The sequence below is a fragment of the Varroa jacobsoni genome, unplaced genomic scaffold (genome assembly GCF_002532875.2).
Source record: "Varroa jacobsoni isolate VJ856 unplaced genomic scaffold, vjacob_1.0 scaffold_781, whole genome shotgun sequence".
In the NCBI taxonomy this organism is placed as follows: domain Eukaryota; kingdom Metazoa; phylum Arthropoda; class Arachnida; order Mesostigmata; family Varroidae; genus Varroa; species Varroa jacobsoni.
The window spans coordinates 38,922-58,590 of record NW_019213683.1 but is presented as its reverse complement, the minus strand read 5'-3'; the positions used below and the strand labels follow the sequence as shown (position 1 = coordinate 58,590).

The 19,669-nt window shown below is 37.7% G+C and overlaps 2 protein-coding genes and 1 long non-coding RNA gene across 8 annotated transcripts in view; 1 reads left to right on the top strand and 2 right to left on the bottom strand.

Annotated features, from left to right (window-relative positions):
- Positions 1-859: 859 nt before the first annotated feature.
- Positions 860-7,690, bottom strand: LOC111263662 (differentially expressed in FDCP 8 homolog). 3 transcript variants are annotated; one of them, XM_022838962.2, is made up of 10 exons: positions 7,538-7,690; positions 6,811-6,874; positions 4,462-4,602; positions 4,105-4,313; positions 3,799-3,958; positions 3,152-3,216; positions 2,611-2,850; positions 2,224-2,337; positions 1,866-2,087; positions 860-1,709 (listed from the first exon to the last, which is right to left on the bottom strand). In XM_022838962.2, exons 3-10 carry the CDS (start codon positions 4,589-4,591, stop codon positions 1,530-1,532), a joined length of 1,320 nt encoding a protein of 439 aa, XP_022694697.1. In that variant the 5' UTR covers positions 4,592-4,602; positions 6,811-6,874; positions 7,538-7,690; the 3' UTR covers positions 860-1,529. The 3 variants fall into 3 exon arrangements, with proteins under 3 accessions (XP_022694697.1, XP_022694696.1, XP_022694698.1); XM_022838961.2 differs by lacking the exon at positions 6,811-6,874 and having other exon boundaries at positions 7,538-7,689; XM_022838963.2 differs by lacking the exons at positions 3,799-3,958; positions 6,811-6,874 and having other exon boundaries at positions 3,152-3,247.
- Positions 7,691-7,744: 54 nt separating this feature from the next.
- The window catches only part of LOC111263668 (uncharacterized), a 19,609-nt gene continuing 7,684 nt past the window's right edge, over positions 7,745-19,669 (top strand). Inside the window, exons 1-2 of the long non-coding RNA XR_002682358.1 lie at positions 7,745-8,092; positions 15,971-16,128. This is a non-coding gene — a long non-coding RNA (uncharacterized LOC111263668). The remainder of the gene's footprint in view (positions 8,093-15,970; positions 16,129-19,669) is intronic.
- Positions 8,920-15,895, bottom strand: LOC147753049 (uncharacterized). 4 transcript variants are annotated; one of them, XM_022838973.2, is made up of 5 exons: positions 13,758-15,895; positions 13,369-13,542; positions 11,655-11,833; positions 11,000-11,104; positions 8,920-9,200 (listed from the first exon to the last, which is right to left on the bottom strand). In XM_022838973.2, the coding sequence occupies exons 2-5, from the start codon at positions 13,448-13,450 to the stop codon at positions 9,120-9,122; spliced, it is 447 nt and encodes a 148-aa protein (XP_022694708.1). In that variant the 5' UTR covers positions 13,451-13,542; positions 13,758-15,895; the 3' UTR covers positions 8,920-9,119. The 4 variants fall into 4 exon arrangements, with proteins under 4 accessions (XP_022694708.1, XP_022694707.1, XP_022694705.1 ...); XM_022838972.2 differs by having other exon boundaries at positions 13,369-13,950; positions 14,131-15,895; XM_022838970.2 differs by having other exon boundaries at positions 13,793-15,894.

Here is a 19,669-nt window from a genome sequence, read left to right as displayed (position 1 = left end):
GCAAAAAAGACGTTCAGACGTTCAACATTTTCCAGAACGTTAATTGTACATTTTCATAGAGGAAGTGCTTATTTACAAACAATTTAAACAGCACAAAGACCAGGTGTGTAAGGTAGATACACGCACGTTTTTCATGCTAATAAAAAAAACTCAAAGTTCGGACCTAAAATATAACCATTGGTTGCAGGTTAAAACCTTCTCTTAGAACAACGTTGTTAAAACACACGCAATCATATACATATAATGTGTCATACATTGAGTAGAAATGGATAACCATTCTACCCATTTTCCCTGTATATAACATACTGAACATACATGTATATATACACACAGTGTGCGAACACACACATATACGCAGTTTGTGTACGGTTGCTATAACTGCTCATATTATAGTATCAAATAATTAACATTGTAGATTTACATGTATGTCTGCAGGGATAGCTTCGAACAAGATGTTACATACTTTCACAAAATCGTCCGTATTGGTCCTACAATGTTCTCTGTCTTGTTTTCTTATATTCACATAACGTTGTAACAGGCTAAAATAGAACTATACTTGAAATATTAAAACAAAATCCTTGAAATTACGGTAGATACGCCTACGTATGTGAAAAGTATTTTTTTGGCATAAATTTTCCGTGCAAGTATAAGGTTGGACAGACGATGTAGCTATTTACAAATATAATAAGAATAAAGACAGGCAGCAAAAAAGGGTAAATAATTCCTTAGTAAAACTAAAAAAAGATTACCGTAAAGAACTTAGAGTGCACAAACTTAAGCTGGAAAATTCTTAACATTCGAACAAGTCCCTGCTCATGTCCTTCGAGGCCATTGATTGACGAAATTGAAAGATAAATAGTTAAATAGAGAGAGAATATGGTTTATTAAATGAAATGTAGTCATTTTCGTTATGATCTTCGGTTTGCATTGGTATACCCAAAGCGTTGAAGTTGATCAGTCGACAAAGAGCCTTCAATTTACAACTGTACATTCCACATTATCTAGTTCATTCAGAGTCGACTGAAACATAAGTTAAAAGGACTTAAATACAACTAATTCAAGCTTTTGGCTAGCGTTTGTTTGTAGAGAAGCAGGAAAAATCAGGACGATTAATTTGAAGCCATTTTTTGTTACACCCTGAAAGGATGTCACTGCTGTATACAGCCAAAAAGAAACATTGCAATTATGCCTATTATAACGAATTTATCACATAAGCATATTACAAGTGCTCTTCTAGAAACACAATATCCTATACATAAAAAACTAACGATTTATCAATACTTTGTAACAAATGAATGCCAGAATCAGGCAACCCTCATTCTTTACTTTTTGGCCGCCTTAATTTTGTCGCTACAGCTAAACTCTGCTCTGTACAATCGGCAATCAAGTGTGTGAGTTAACATGGTGAGAAAAAGTAACTATATTATAGTTGTTGTGAAATATAACTGCACAGAAGTTGTACATAGTATTGATCAAAAGACATCTGGGTCGATTAGTTTAGCAGGTAAAGTTGAGGGCTCAAGGCCCTCTTAAGAGCCTCTCCGAGTCATTCTATCACATTTTGGACAGAACCCTTCAAATTTTCGAAAGCAGTCGTGATGAAATACGGAAAGACATTTCGGACAACGAGTTGTACTATCGCGATGTATTGGGAAAAGTATTTCGGACGAGGAGCAAAGCTCGCATATGAAACCCTTCTTTCGGCAACCCTAAAAGCAGACAAAAGTATAAGGTAAAACGTGATTTAATATAACCAAAAACGTTTGTCTTTGATAAAATTTGCCACGATTGTAAACTAGGAAATCCACTTGCTACTCGAACTGCAAAAATGAAGGTGATGCAAGTCGTTACCTGAATAAACTTACCTCGCATTCTTTAGTGATGTGCGCTTCAAACGCATTTATCACCTGGTGTAAAAACTTGAGCAGAGTGCCTTGCTCAAGATCAATCAGATCCTGCATCGAGTACATGTTAGTGTTCTCCACAAAATGTTGACGCTTCCATAGCAGCCAGAGTAGTTTTTTCGATTGGGCTATGTGACACGAGGTTAGGTATTTCTTCATCTTTTGCAAGTCCTCTCGAAGCGTCTGTCGGTAGTTAGAAAATTTACACCAAACAACTGTTACGTTATGCTATCTTCCGATAAGTACAAATATCGCACGATGCCAACATAAATAGGAAGAACACTCTCCGCCAAACACACAGCGCACATAGCCTACGCACCTTAACAGCAGACAATTCTTCAATGTGGCTAAATAGGTACGGATTGAGCTTCTCGATATCGAGGACAGATCGTTTCACCATAAGCCGAAGAAATTGAACGCAACCCCGGCAAACCTGAATAACGCACACAATTAAGCATAATTAACATGCGCCTACCGCATATCCACTAGCTTTTTAATGTCATTCTATGATCATTCTGAGGATAATATTTATAAAATTAATTTTTTCATTTTCCTTCCATTAGATCAGGTTTTTAAAAATTGTGTCCGATAAAAAACGACAATACATAAAGATCGTCTATTTCCATTATATCTTACTTCTTTCTATACATGTGCATCTACTTGTACTGTATAAAAATCGAACAACTTAAGCAACTATGAAACATACTTTCCTGGGTTCGAAATCCCAGTTGTGCACAACTCTGGCCGGAATGACCACTTCAGTGTTCCAGTGACACCGATTACAGAACCAGCGGCCGCAAGAATCACATAGCCTGCGGGCGGCCTCCATTTGTGGTAAAAGTCGCAATGGACCTGGGGGCATTAGCGATGACCGACACTCTTGGCATTTAAATTGCTGTACGGACAAACCCATTTCGGGACATAGTTGCAGTTCGTATTTGTGCTCCTGTAAACATTAGTGCTTTGAACATTGTTTACTTTTCCGAACGTACCATTGTATAATCGAAATGGATTACCAGACATAATAAATACAGCGTTGAATATCGGTTTCCGTATGCTGCCTTCAAAGATATGTATGGGTGGTTATATTTGGCATTGACGCGTGTAAGATTTTCGCTTGTTTTGATCACACGTTCTTCGAGAATTTTCCTCTGATGCACGATAAGGTCGTACACGACAGTGCCACAGTGCAAATTAAGTCAGTATTAAACTTACAATAATCGTATCAAATTAGTCGTAGTGCTTACCTTCAAATAAGCGCAGCTTCTAGTAATTGAGTTGAGGCATCTTTGGTGACATTTGTAGCGGCATTCTAAGATGAACATAAAATCAACATAATTTTCCTGTCAAATAAAATTTCAAAGTGTGTCTTATTCAAATTGACTGATATAAAAAATTCCTATTACACAGTTTTCGGACATAAGGGCGAAAGCAAAATAAGTGTAGACACTTGCGCCCACATCATGTTTAACTAATATTAATCGTTCAAAACAGTTATAAATTCATTTATTTTGTTATTTATTTACTACAGCTTCGAGGTTTACTAGTTCTAGAATGAATTATGAGTACAGAATCAAACGGTCACCTTATCACTAATGTCCTAGATCATTATAAATTCAACTTCGTTAACTGAGACAAGTACTCGGAACGGAGAGATCTGTATTTAAGAAATTATTGGAAGTTAAAAGAAGTACTTCAAAATAACCATAGTATACATTGATTATAATACATGCATAAGTCCTTGGTCTCGTGAGGTGTCAAGAGTAATAGGTTAATGCTTGTTCATACAATTTAAAGAAGATCACGATGTATTTGATCGTGAAACAACTAGTCATTATTACAGCAAAAGCTCTAAGCTCAAAGGGCGATCTTTTATCAGAAAGGAGTAACTCACTGTCACATGTGTAGTACTGATTGATTCCGATATTTACAAAGTCCCATATGCGTGTACAACACTTTTCACAAAACGAATCACTGTCTTCTAGGCTGCACGAAACAAATACGTGTCCCATTATCGTAAACGATTCTTCCAATGATGGAGTCTGCGGCCCATGCTAAAGAATGATTACAAGGAAAATATTGCAATTTTTATTACATGTGTGCTAGATGACGCCCGTTACACGACTGTTAAAAGTTTTTAGCAAAATCATTATTATAATTAATTATTATTGTTTTTGCCTAATTGGGTTTACAAACGTACCCGCATTTCCTGTAGCTTCCAGCGCAAGTCAATCAGTTTACGGATGAGATTGTACCTTTTGTCGGAATGCTCCTCTGAGTCCAAGATCATCTGCTTACATTTTTCAATTGCTAGCTCAAGTTCGGACTCGGTATTGATCGAAGAAAAGATTCCTTCCAAACCCGCAAAATGCTCCTCGTTTATAGAAAACATGCTTTGTGGGCTACATCCTGTGTATAAACGCAGCATAAAAAGTACTTAACTAATGAAGAAACTAAGTTGAAGAAGAAACTTTGTTCATATGATTGTATGCCATTATACTGTTATATACAATCTGCGTAGAGCTTTTTGAGCTTATTTATGCTTACAGGCGCTTACCTGTTAGATTTGTTTGTGTTGCCGGCGGAGGTGGGGAATCAGATGCTCTGCTGGTGCCCTCGCCTGTCAAGGTCGTCTTGACCATGTCGCCCAGTTTTCCGGCGAACTCAGAAATTCCAAACGTGTTCATTTACTCTCTAACTACAACGCTCAGAAAACACACAATTCAAGAAATATCAGTACAGTATAAGGCGGTGCTAGAACGATAATACAGGGCCTATTTTGCCTCCTTTGCTACACGCATAACGAAAACCCGTTGCCAAAAGAATCTTCGTAGGTAGTAATCTTATTCATTCGATCTAATAGACTTGCTCAATGGGACTCTACTGGCCGTTCTGTAGACTTTACATTGTAGTTACCAGTAGAACCATACAAAAATTAAACAGCATTATTGGACAACCATAGCTCTGAAAAGTACTCAAAGTAATCAAGATACAGTAAACACTATCTCCTACCCCAAGAATATATTGCTTAAGAATAGTGCGCAAACAGTCTCAAAAATATCATAACAAAATGTGTGAGAAACATACTTCATGGATTATTTTGTTTTTATGGACATTTGTATCTTCGCTTGAACCTCAATTAGGACCTTTGAATGAATAATGAAATAGAGATGAATACGCGACGGTTATATATTTACTGTATATATTTCCTCTGTTAAGACATGTTTCCTTTTGTGCCACAACACAAAGGATCCGTGTTCAATCCAGACACATATATTCGATGTCAGTTGAAAGCCGACTCGATTTACACCTGTCTACCAATAGTTTGCCGATTGCTAGCTTATCCTAACAACAGCTCGGTAATAAGGTTACCACCTTCAACGTGTTCTTACTAGCTTCGACAATGCGATTTATGCATGTTAATGGGACGTTGTTAGAAGGTCAACTTGAACCCAAAGGGCGCGGCCACGTTTTCTGCTCTTTGATAAAAAATGCTCTTCCATCGCATTTTACTCTAAACGGTAACATACGATGAAAAAAGTTAAAATAAGGAAAACGTAACTACATAACGAAGCTCTTTTCAGGCATATCTGCGCATTTTTTTTTTCAAAGATACATAGCATATACACGAAAAAAGATACGTAAATTTGTCACTTATTTTCTATATCTGTATAAGGAATAGCAGTTTGTGATAACGATGTAACGACGCAGCTGGTGCCCACATTTTTTTTAGAAAAACCGTAGCTGATAGTTGAAGAAACCGCGCAAATCGGTTTCTTTGTTTGGTGTAATCATCCTGTAATCAGGTTTCACATTATACTGACGGTAACTGGGGCACCGTAGAACAATTTAGGTACTTGGAAAATGTTCGTAGACGTAACAAGCGGTTCACCAAATTGATTTTATACGAATCTTTTCTTATAAGACTAAACATTGAATAATTGCTGTTTTACCTACTGAAGGCACGGCAAAGCTAATGCAGAGGAAGAGTGCTGCGCTGCGTATATTAGAAACAAGCAAGGCGCTATATGATATTACTGTACATCACTGCATTAATGATTTAATTCCAATAAAGCTTAACTGTTATCGTTTATGAATGCTTGTAAACAGAATTGTTCAATGCTGGCTATCCTTATAAATACACGATATATTTAGCGGTGTTAAAAAGCATTACATTTAAAGCTAACACTCCGCTCTAACCGAAAGCTTGATCTAATTGGCATCAGCTCAGCTTAATTTGCTTAACCATTACGATAATTCTAACTGCTATAATTCTTAAATCTTAAAACGTTTAACTCTGTAATGTTAAACCTTGTATTTAAATGTGTTAAAGCATCCAATCACATCAAATCTCCTTCACGTAAAGGTGCGTATGCAACAATGTGATAGAGGCTCTAAAAGTTGTCATTCGGTACCTGTTTATTTTTTTTGTTTTGATAAAGGTCAGTGACGAATATTTCATCCAACAAAATTCATGCACTGCCAAATCTTCTATATAGGGGGTCTCACAATACTGAACGTTTTGAGTTTCCATACTTGGACTGCTCTTTCATTTTACAAGCTGTATTGTTGTCAAAGGGCCTTTTGTCTTTGCCATAGATTGGCCAAGCTCAATCTAAGTTCTACCGCAGTGGCAGCGTCTTTAAAAATTGTTCCTTTTTTTTCAGTCGGAATTATAGTGGACGGAGAATATATAGCATTTCGAAGGCGACGATAAAGAGATTTCGAAGGTATAATTATTCAGCGGCAGCCTGTTCGTTCCATTTGGGTTCTAATATTATTTGTTTTTCATTGACACCGAAGACATTTGCGCTCCAGTGCTAAACATCATCTGATTCGTTTTTTATCCGATGCGCACTTAAACTCATTGAGAACTGTTAAAGCAACATATTCCTAAATACTTTACCATTTCACCAAAGAACAAATTCTTCACCGTTTCCATAGAATTGATTATTGCTCACATCAGTTCACTGCTCAGAAATGGAAATGCGATCTAGTAATGGGTAAGGACTGACAATACGCAAGTTGTCCTATAGCATAATCCACCTCGCAATATTGCTTGGTACTCCAACAACGCATGGCTCTTAATAGTCCAACCATAATTACATGGACAATTTATTTTTACGATCATTGCATCCTTTGACGCCATCATCGTACCATGACGCCTTCTTTTCTGCTGTTTAGATTTAGTGCGAGTCACATCAACATCACAGGGAAACATGAAAAAGGGCCCAACATAGAATCTGCCATACATAGAAACACTTGGTTTGATCAGTGTTTAACAACAATTACAGTTGATTCAGGCATCGAGCACTTTATTGATTAAGTTCCGCAGAGTGCGTAGTCGATTTTCACTTTAATGTGTGTGGCCTGGCTACGATAATAAAGTAGCGCGTAGAGATCAACAAGGTCAAGAAAAACTATTTTCCACATAACCTTTTTCTTAATTCAGTAATTGGTTAGGGATATGTCGTCGCAATTTACCTAAATCCACGCTTATTTTCGAATTATATTCTATTAAAATATGGAACCAATGAGCTGGTGGAGCACTATATCAAATGAATATCGAAAACTAAAAGTTAAGTAGATGAGCTTGTCTTCACTGATGCAGCGGTCCCATTTCCTTAGCTTACATGTCCACTGGAGTTTAATCCGGTCATCTAAAACCAACACTTGTAATTCAGAAGGGCATGACTTGATAAAAACTTATTTCCCACGCGATTCGTCTCTTGTCCAGATAGAATGCTCATGGACCCTTCCTTTGTTTAAAGCTTGGGAAGTACGGACAGTTGCAAGTCGAACGGAATTTTTGCCAACGATTTTCGTGGTAAGAACCTTACGTTAGTAGGAAGTGCGTAGAGCAACTCGTCAGAAACTATTGTTGATATTATTGACACTTCATAGTTACAATGTAGTCCACCAGATAGACACCACAAACACTCGGAAATCCTACTAATTTTAGGAAGGATGATCCAATCATGCGGGAATAGTGCCGAAAGGTTTTCAGACTTTACAATAATGAGTAAATCCGATATATCAAATTGTAAAAAAATCAAGTAAGGTCACTTTAGATTTAACTTGTACAGTTATCGTCTGTTTTCAACGCTGTTGAGCTCGACTGGCAGTTCATCACGCGAGCGAAAGCGAGCAGACTGTAGCTAATTCTTGATTCTACAATGGAAACAGTGGTGAGTAGACGTAAAAATTTTGTTTGTTCGCAGGACCGGGCCTAAACCTTAAACCTTGAGCGTTCCAAAATGCAATAGCTTCTTAAAAATTCGAAAAGTATTTAGTTGTCCTTCGTTATTTTTGTTAACCATAAAGCTTTTTTTTTGGTTAGGCTCCATGACAGGGTTTGTTTGTTGATTGTCTTTAGGTAAACGAGGGCCCGTAAAAGAGACAGAATTAGAACAATCTATCCTTCAAGCAGTGTTTTTCTGATTTGCGTATAAAATATTTTTCATACAAATTTATTGGATATTTGATAAAAGTCTAACGAGAAAAGAAGCCGAAGTAGTAAGAGTACAAAATGAGCTTTTGCTAGTTGCACTTTTGTGATCAATACTTTCGATTAGCCTGCGCGCATGCTCTGTAGGTTCTACAAAAGACCTGCACTCAGGTATCGGACGATGCACAACATGCAGGAAAATACGAGACATATTGGATACAGTAGATAAATATGCTCTACAGATGAACCTAGCAGTTGTGTAGGATGTAACACTTAAGATAGAGAACTTCCACTTAAGAACATTTAAGATAAAATTATGTACTTCATTACATTACTGGTACTTAAACATAAATTTAGACAAATATCCACGGAAACGTCCTGTGTAGCTATCATAAGGAAATCTGTCTGAAAGAAAGAGATGGTCGGAAATAAAAGGTATCATGACTAGCATTAGTAACTTATAAAACGCATACGTATTCCCTAAAATTTCAAATGTTTCAATGCTACTTCAGATGAATTGATTAATATTCATTAAAAATATTACTCATATACAGACAACATGCTGAGTGTTTTATTAGAACAACAGTTTATTTATCACCAAATTTATTCCTGGCCACCTTGAAGTGGTGCATCGTGTTTTCACCTAGTCATGTAGCTTCAGCCACGATAACTGCCTGTCTTTCTACATTTGTCTAGTAACTGAAGAGTCTCTCTTCTCTGATATATAAATATGAGTCAGTGTGCCATTGTTCTCTAGCTCGTTGTCCTTAAAAATTCTTGTGAATGTTCTCAATTTTATTTCGGTTTTCAGCGCAATACGCGAATGCCTCACAGCAATACGTGCAAACCTGAAACAATGTGAAGTTAGGTCAAGATAAGATTTTATTATCGTCAATCGATGTCAATAATAGATTGCTGTATATCTAATATTTACTACAGACTTCGTTAGAAAAAGACCTCATAAGACGCTGCACGTGATGCTCACAGTTAGCTGTGTTAGAAATATAACGTTGGCTACAGTTTAAAAATGTATTGGCCAATCATAAGTTAAAAAAATAGCTTTTTTTTTCATATTATTGGTTTGTCGAAAAATATTAGCCGTCTTTAAACAAAACTGTTTCTAGCAAATACTTTTTTTTATATTTGTAATAATACTATCACAAAATAATAATACGAACTAAATGTAATACGCGATTTTGATCGATGACCTTCTGGAATTTTTCTAATAACATCATAATCCGATCACCGGGGAACATCTCTGGTTTCTGATCGAAACATTGCTACAAGTGATTCTTGCAACTAAATCAAAAAAGTTCTCCAGGGGAATGAGACAGACGATCATCGGATGACCCAAGCTCTGGGTTATATGGCAGATGCATTGAAAGTTCCCATCTAATTTGTCAAATTTTTTTGCGATTAGCTTAACGCGTGTGGTTGATACATTTTCACGGCGAACGACGGCCCCTGTTCTGTTCAATTTACTGTTTTCAATAGCTTGTTGTAGTCTTATTAGTTTTTGCAATAGAAGACCGAGTCAGTTATTTTGGCAGACTGCATCAATGCGTAACGCATGATCGTATTTGAATCTTTCGAAGCATATAGCGTCGTCCTCTTTAGCGTCAATCTGGGCTTTACAGAGACTGTAGAAATGATTTTTTTATTTCTACATTCGTGCCATAAGTGATTCACTCGTCGACCACCCGCTTTAAAAATGGCTTGATTTCGTTGCGTTTCCAGATGGAATTACAATCGAGTAACTGTTTTTGCGTCAATCTGTGTGGCACCCAAGTATCGAGCTTTTTTTGGCAGACAGCTATCCTTCCTCAAATTATTAAAGACCGTTTAGTAGGGGATATTTAGTTTCTTTCCGATATTATTATAACTATTTACGTGTATATCTTGCTTAGCTAGCTCTCGCTACGATAATTTCATAAATTTTTGCCGTATAAGATCGACCACTACAAGAAGCATTTTTCACATTCAAAGATCTTTTAGACCGTCTCTTTCGGTAACGCATCTTGAACCTAAACCGCATAATATTTTTTTATAGGTCTGTGTGTCATATGTGCCTTTATCAATTATTAATAAATCAATGCCTTGATTAATCGAACTATAGAACATATCGAATATTTACAGAATTCTCACTCATCTTAAAGGCGCTCTATCTTAAATTTGAATAAAGGCGTTCCAGTCATTTTACCACAATTGCTACTGCTAAGACTCAGTTTTTCAATGACATCGACTCGGCGACTCTCATGTTATCTGAAATAAGTGACATTAATGTAATCTAGCGGGAACAATAATTATTACTTTTTCTACGACCCAATATATCAAAAGTCTTTGTTTAAAAGTGAGTGAGGCCACTTTGACTGAAAGCAAGAAGTTTCATAATAGATTTAGACTTTCATAATAGATTTAGTAAGTCTTTCTTGTGTTAGAACTAATAGCAGGCCTTAACCATAATTTTAAGCTAAGTTAGGCAAAGCTTGTTATTGTGTTTGTGAGGTAACAGTATGTGAATAGCCTTAGACCGCTCATTTGAACTTATTTATGTATATGTATTTACACAGATAATTTGCCTGTAAATGAAGTAAGGGTTAACTTATCGCTTTAATTATGTATATATATATATATATTGAATAACAACCTCATTATCCATAGCGAATCCGTTTTGTAGGCAGCTGGTGACACAGTCATCGGCGCACTTTCGTGAGAATTTCGTCAGCACTCGGTTGACCCGTGTTACCTCCGCCTGATAATCAAGGTACAGGCGAAAATGTGCTTTGCAGTCCATTACTTATGTACGAATAAACTAACCCACTGCTCAAATGATGCTTGTGCATCGACATGTTACGGCTCGCTTTGTTGAACATGGCCGTCTTGCACGAAGAAAGAAACTTCGCTCATCTAAGATACTTGTGGGCCCTTTCACTAAATATTATAGTAAGGACTTTAGGTTGTAAACAACGTTAGTAATTCAATTAGCTTTGTATATGCATTACTAGACATAGTCATTTAATAGATATTTTAAACATCTGTTACTGAATAGAATATCCTATGAGTATTTTCATCATGTCTATCTAGAGCAAGTATACTATTCTCGTATATACAAGGATACTCTCCTCGTACCTGCCAGTAAGTGATTTTGTATGGGGTACGCAGCTTCAACTTCTACCTTAGCATGCTTTTAGACCAGCCTTCTGGTCTGAAATGCCTTACCACTTGCGGTTCTAGGATCTCTTCGAACGTTAGAGTGGAGACCGTGAGGTGCATACACGGCCTCGCAGAGCCACTAGACTTACCATACAGTATCTCGAATTTTGGCTACACTGTGCAATTCCCCGTTCTCTCTCCTTCGGGTCAGAAGGACCAACAAGACAACTGTGGTTGTGCGCATAGGGCTCTGCGTTGAAAGTGAAATCGGCGTCACACTGGTAACAACCTAATCGTTTACCCTGATATTTGCCGATGTTGCCGCTTCCTGAAAATAATAAGACACGATTCGGTACATTGCAACTATCGCCTAGTTTTGCCGAAGGACGTATTGAGCTGGTTTTGGAATAACATGAAACTGTTTAGATCATTCAGTCCATTCAGACTGTATCAGTAAACGGAGGTCGATGCTATTTTTATTAAGGCAATTTAGGTTTACGCCTCTGAGCTGCACTAAACATTGCTGCTTCTGCTAGAGGTTCTCAGCCGTTACGACAAGCTCGTCAAAGATCCGTGAACATATAATTTGTCTTCCGCAAGGAATATGTAATCTTCAGCAAACGAGGACAGTATTTGAGTGCAGTTGAAAACTTAACATTGTCTGTCTTGCCAGTCTCCGAAGAGTCGCTGTTCAAAGCTTTGTCAGTAATACGTAATAACATAATTGGTTCAAGTAAAGAAAGCTATGAACTTGACGCGTCTTCTTAAGAAGTCATCTATGTCGTGATCGGTCGGAAGGTTTTCAAGCTGTATAAATTAGATGAACTATTAGTATTGAGTATTAGCTATTAGCTACACATACAGGCGGTAAACTTTTTTACACTCTAAACGAACTACGTATGCACACAAATATGAATGAAACAAAGCTACGCTTAAGGAAAATTCTATTTAAGGCCGATTTGACATAGATCAAATATGTCACTCCAACATTTTACCTTCTTCGTCATAGTGACGCTTGAACATGCTTGCCTAGAGACTTATGACGATATGTTTGCTATTCTGGCTCATATCCATTATTGACACTAGTTGAGTTTATGTTACTGAAAGCAAAAGAGCCATGTATTTAAGCGGAAAAATTATATATATATATATATATATATATATATATATAGTATGGTTTGGCCTTGTAGAAAATTTTGCACACAAAGGCATTATTAAAATAGACTGCCGAACTTACAATCGCACCGCTCAAATATGTACGATTGTATGTGGTAACGCAGCTGTGGCGGTTATGGTCTAATGGATATTCTATAATAAGCGGCAGAGATTACCAGACAGACACAAAATTAGAAGGCTGAAATGTGTACATATAGGAGCGAGGCGGCAGCTTATCAGTTCTGGCCCTGTCTATTATAAAAGGGAAAAAACTACGTAGATAGAATATTGACGTAATTTGTTATAGAATTAAAATATGGAATACTTGTGGCTTAACGTTATTCTAAATGTTTGAATTCAGAGACAGCCCGCACAGCTTACTACTGACCCGGGACATCATAGGTAGGTCTTGCACTAAATACGAATCAGGCGCCACTATTTGAGTTGGAGCCTAAGGAATGTCCCTGATTACTTTCCTTCTCCAATCCGCATGAGTTCATCATGTCGTACACTTAGCTATATCAAAAGTTTTGCCGTTGATTGCGGAAATTATTGTAACAAAGATTCGGGTCGTAATTGCCAGTCGTTGCGTCGTTTTAATAACCTATTGTAGCTACTTGCAAAGCAACACTTGCGTAACCCTGTTTCATGCCTACAAAAATTAAACCAACAGTTCTTTCCCTTCTTTTATTACTGTTGCATACTTACTTTGACCTTGTGTAACACCAACAAGTAGTGCTCCGGCCACGAGCGCCCATGAGACGACCACTAGATTTTCTTTTCTGTCCATTATTCGGACTCCTATTTGCAGAAACACACCGGAGCTACCCCACACAGCGACTCACCCGCGCACGATTTTTATATCTTGCCTTTTTTCGACAACTGAATTAAATCGTTGGTTACACTTGGTGTCGTCTATACCGTAACGAAACGAACATTGTTTTAATTCGACAAAACTTTTTAGATCCTCACAGGACCTGCCTTAGTAGTAGTAGATTACAGCCACCTTAAACTTATCTGGTACTGGACTAGCCTACAATTTGTAATCCATGTTGTCACCAACAATGTGAACACTGGACTGTTTAAGAGAGGTTTACCTGTAGATGTTTAGCAATTGGTATCCAACCTTTACCTGTTTTTACTTGCACTGAATAAAGTACACGCTGTACTGCTATAAGTGCATTTTCGCTATCAGTGTCGTCCGTTGAAGGCTAATCTGACAGTACACCAAAGTATCCCTATGTGGACAGCGATGTTAAATGCTGGTCGTGTCTCGCATAAGAGGCGAACCTACGATATTGAAAACGCGATTCGAAACAGACGAACGTTACTGGCTATCGTTATAGCCTTGGTGACAGCGGTTCGATCTGCATATGCTGTACATGTGTGTCAATTAAATCAGCAGTTAGAACTGTGTAGGTAGTTGCATAAGAATGGATACTATATTATCGATGCACAACACGATGCGACCTGGCCCTAGGATCCCTTGACGTTCGCCTGAATTCACAATATCCGCAAAGTAACATGAAACAATAGAGAATTAGGCATCCACTAGGTTACTGTTGAACGAAGCTAGCCTTCAGCATCTGCGAAATATCACGAAAACTTTCAATAGCAGTTGTATCCTAGCTCGACAAAAATGGTAAACGTCCCCGTGCGAGTAGGATATTCAGCCAGTGACTGAAGTACCCGCGGACAAATCCAACTTGTAAGTTTGCCCAGGTTAGCGTAACCCATGCGTAGCGTGAGGTCTCTCGAGCGTGAAACAAACGACCAAACCCAGTTCTAGCAGACTACTCAATTATAAGGGTAGACTACAGTTATGCTAACACTTAAGGGCATTAGAAGAATTGAGTTTTGCTTAAATTTAAAGTCGAATTAAGAAATGTAGGGCAATCCAAAACTTGGCTTATAGATTAAAGCCGAAAGAATGCGAATTCGAGCTATCTGGCACAATTATACATTCTAAAGGTTATTTAATTATGCGTTTCTATATAAATCCAAATAGTTTTAAAATACATACAGGCCTTAATTATATTATATATATTTTTATTTATATATAAATTTTTTTACGTTTTGCAGTATCCATAGGTCCCGTCTGCAGAAATTCAATGAAAGCTAAATTAATACCGAAAAGGCCGTGTTATCTCGTTAGCATCGTTGCGTTCCACCTTTTAGTTTCTAACTTGCATGTGAGGTATAATATCATTAGAAACTAGGGGACATTCTCCGTGATGGTACGCGCGTTGCATATTACCTAAAAGCAGGTAGCTCTGCCTAGGCTCACAACTATTCCACATTTTGCCCGCAGTTATAACGGGTTAACTAACGTATACTCAAACAAGAAAAATTTCCGACCGTTGTTACATACAACAACACATTTGCGTATGTACAAAAAAAAGACTTATTTTTGGGCATGTATTACACTTTTTTTTGCGACCAAATATTACTCCAAAAGATTCGGACTTAATATTGAATTTGTATCAAAATATAGTTGCCAAATTGATAGCTAATACATTGCAATAAAATGATTTGTCCACACGCCTATTGATTTGAGTCGTTCGTAGGTATCGCTGTATCCACTCATATATAAAACTAGTACAAAAAAATATAGTATACAAAGTAGTATATAGTATAAAAAAACGACGGTTTTTACGAATTTATTCAGAGCAATTCATTATATAGGGGATATAGTAGCTCATTGGATTTGAAGGCGGATTTCTGTGAATAAGGTGACTTGACCTTATTTTTTTCTTCCGCATTTTATTTTTTATTTTAATTGTATATGGGTATAGTTCAGATTAAATTTTCAAATCCAATATTACGGTGGCGTTTGTCATGCTGCTGCAAACGTATCATTCGAGACCCCCCCCCCCCCCCAGAACATCAAAGTTCCTGCGTTTAAAGTTAGCGAGAGTAGGAACCTTGCATAACTATTCCAGACACTTTCGATTCATTTATAGTTAACAATGTGAACAGCCTGTACAGCGTCATGTTTTAACCAGTGAAGTTCTTGTGTTCGACGTCCTAATTTCGATAAAAACAAAGTAGATAAAAAAAATACAGATATTCACGTTAATCGTTAATACTATCATGGCCAAAGCATACGACCAATCGACAAAACATGATTTGGTTTACAGCACCATGCTAAATCGGCGGAAAAAAAGAAAATTGTTTATGTAGAAACCAGAAACAGTGATATCTAAGCGTCCCGTATCTAAGCTGTCATGAAATTCTTGAGGAATTAATCAGAATGCACGTGTGTACTATCCAAATTGTCTGCAGCAAAATTATTGTCTCTGGCTTTCAGCTACAAACGTCTCTTCTGCAAAGATGTGCGAGTTCCTCTATCTCTGGAAGCTGAAACATATATCGGAGTAATTGTTTGTCCTTGGCCGGTGTCGCAGGTGGTCTTTATGGATGAAGCTCCATTACACACACTACGTGTAGTGCACAAACAGGCTCGCTGTATGCTTTTATCATTGTATCATTAAAATAATATTAATTTTTGCTTGACTTCACAATTCCTGAGGCTGTATGTTTTTTTCGCTATCTACAATAGGTAAAGAAAAAAAAATACCAACGCCACAATAAACATCAAGCATAGACTTGAAAACATACCGAAGTTTACGTCGAAATAGACTTGAGAAAAACCAGTTGCCTTTTCGCTTCAGTAGACCGTGGTTCGTCAATCAACAATGGCAAAGAAAGTCTCTATGTGTCGAATGTAAATTAGCTAGCACAATTTGAGAAATGACCTCTCTCTGCATTTTACGTTCCATTATATACAATGAAAACATTTAGCTGAAATTGCATGTACACATATGGTGTATAAGTCAGTACCAATTTTCAAGAAACTGTAAACCCGCTGGGGATAGCGGATTAACAACAATGCAGTTGGTAAGAAATCGTGGCCGCTCTCAATGAATTTCGTCTCTTGAGCTACGGCTGCTACGCTACTTCTGCGCATTGTTAATATCCTGCTAAGAGCCTCAATCTTGCCAACAACACTAGCGGGTCAGCAACAGTGGAAATTTGTGAGATCTGTGTCCCTCAAATACTAATTGCGCAATGGAGAGAATTATGCAGACTATGAGACGCTGTATCCCAGAACAGCCAACAGTTATCTTACAATAATGGTAAGCTGGTTTGAGGATATGGCCGAGATAGAGGTTAATTATTCAGTGTGAGAAGATCCAAGGGAATACTGATGTCTTGTAGACAACAAACTATCACAATAACACATGTAAGACTGTAGATAGAATTTGTCGAATGTTTGTTGGCTTACTTTGGGAGATGGGATTTATTTGTAGTATTGATGTGAAAAAGCCCACTTACTAGTGGCCGCAATTATTGCAAGTAACTGAAAAACTGCATATCTATGGCCAACCTGACCTGAGATAAATAATTTGTTTAACAGCTTGTTCTAGCGCCGTTTCGGGTATATCAAAAGTTTGTGTGAATAAATATATTACTTATCTGTTTTATCTGTTGTAGCGCTCCCGCCAAGAACATCTTAGGGATGTATTGTAGGATATATTGCCGCTTTTATTTTGACTATGAATGTTGCAAACGATTCTGAATTTAAGTAGAAACATAATTTCCTATTTAGCTTCGTGTAGTCAACCGCCTCGTAGAGTCGATTTCGGTGATTTTTTTTCATTGTTGTACTGTTATTGGTAATATTTGGTTAAACAAAAACTTTCCACTGGATGGTGCTAGTGTTGAACTGGCTGATCGTATTTAACTGGAAGCTCCCACTGCGTGAGCACACTTCGTTTCGCGCTTAGAAGCAATCGTCCGATAGAATGCTAAATAGCCGCATCGGACGCAAAGCTAAAACCTTTAGCCCTCAGCTGCAACTTACCAGAATGATTGTTTTGACTGTCTGCGTGCGCGCTATTGCTTCCTTTGAAATGGCGATTCGGTGGGTTCAGTCATGAAACCCAAAAATATGAATCTCCGACACTGTCTTTGCTGGAGAGAGAACTATCTCGACACAAAGAATTCTCTGAGAAATCGAAGGCAACCTGCAAAAAACGCTACCACTTGCAAGTCTAAGTCTAATCGCTTCAGAACAGCGGATTTCAGCTTGAACGGCAAACCACGCCTCGGACGACCATAACAACCGAACGACGACAAATTGCAGGTATTCCGTGAACAAAATGTGACGCGCTCGACTCCAAAGCTCTCCACACTGCTAGGAATGATTCAAATAATTATTATCAATTGTTTTTATGTACAAGAGAAACGCGAAAGGGAAGGAAGGTGGATCCCTATGAACAGAGTGAAAATGACAAGGAGGCTGTTTGGCAATGTGCCCTTTATTGCTCGCACAACAAAAGAACAAGTCATATATGGATATAACTATTAGCAGCGATGAAAGATGGGTCCCAGCCCTGAATCATAACCTAAAACGCAAGATAAAATACAGATCTCTAGTTCGTCACTATGAAGAAGCATCTATAATTAAAGATTGCACCCCTGTATATAGTGGGGCACTGTTGTGACTACTACTAACTCAGGACAGAACTATAGGAGACTGTTGCGCAGGTCAGTTCGTTTGACTAAGCCACGGAACGAACCGCTAAATTACTCCACTCGACTCATAGTCCGGACATCGTTCTATCTAACTATTACCTATGTGTTTCGGTCAATGCAAGTTGTCGAAGGAAACAAATACTTCAGAACAGAGGCTGAAGTCCGCAAATGGATAGCTCCTAAATCAAAAACATTCATATTCACTGGGGTGTATCAGTTATCAGAATGATAAGCAAAAGTCATAGGAAGCGAAGAATAGCACCTCGACTAAGATGTGCTCGTTTAATCGAACATTACAATAAATCGGGGAGTTACAAAAAATAAGGGGAACCTTTTACCTAATCTAATACCTGTACAACGATGATGGTGATTATTATAAGTTAAGGTGCCTTCAAAAGCATGATTCTCACAAAAGTTAAAGAATTTGAACGCATTGACAATTTCGCTGAAGCCTGGACTCAATTTGATAATTGTAGTATGTTAATTGAATTAAGCATTAAGTTCTGCCTCATCTCGTATCACTTCTAATTTATGATTTACAAGTAGGTATGTAATTACTACGGTTATGTTCTAAAGCGTTAGAGGTGTTTCATCACAAACAGTACGTTCAGTTTTGTAATGAGCTTTATTTAGTTCCATAACTATTCTATATCATATCCTTTACGATGATTTGAATTTTACGTCCGCTACCGTCACCGAACACTGCAATCGACACCAACTTCCATAAAGACTTCTGCGTTTATAATCATGCTCAAGCATATTGGTGCCAATGTTACCTGTAGAATTCCTTTCAAGCTTGATGCATATGGATAAAATATGACGTTATTCATTGCATTTACATCAAATCGGTGACAACAAAATTGGTTATTTAGGCAGAAATGGTGCTTGTTCTACGGTGTCGTGCTTATTCGAAGCCCGACGACAGCCAGTGAGAGTCATGTATGCGCTATTAAGGTTGTTTCCCATAAATTGATTTCCGCCGAAAAATACCCTGTTCATAAATACATGGTAGGAGCTCAACCACTACAAGCTGTTTTTATCGAATACCCAAAACATTATAGAAGAAACATTATTGGTCACGGCATGTGTGTTATTCACACATTGCGTGCTAGCATCATTAGTGTTCAATGTTGCATGATTTCACAATGTCGAATGTTCTTTTGGCGCACAAGCGAACAAACATTCGTAACGCGCGCATCGGCCGTAGACTTGAAGAAATGTCCCAGGCTTCACTGGAGTAAATTAAAAGCTGTTTTGTTTCAACAGAGTAGCATAGGTTTTTACTTCTTAGCTTCAGCCGCCGAAGAGACCATATATCTAGATAGGACCATTTAGGAAAGCATTTCTATGAAACTTCTGCCCCGGACTTTTTATAGATAGCGCCTCATTGCGAGTAGCGTGAGAATTATTTTTTACATCGTATTATGCTCAATGACGAAAATGATGTAAACCTGCAAATTACTATATA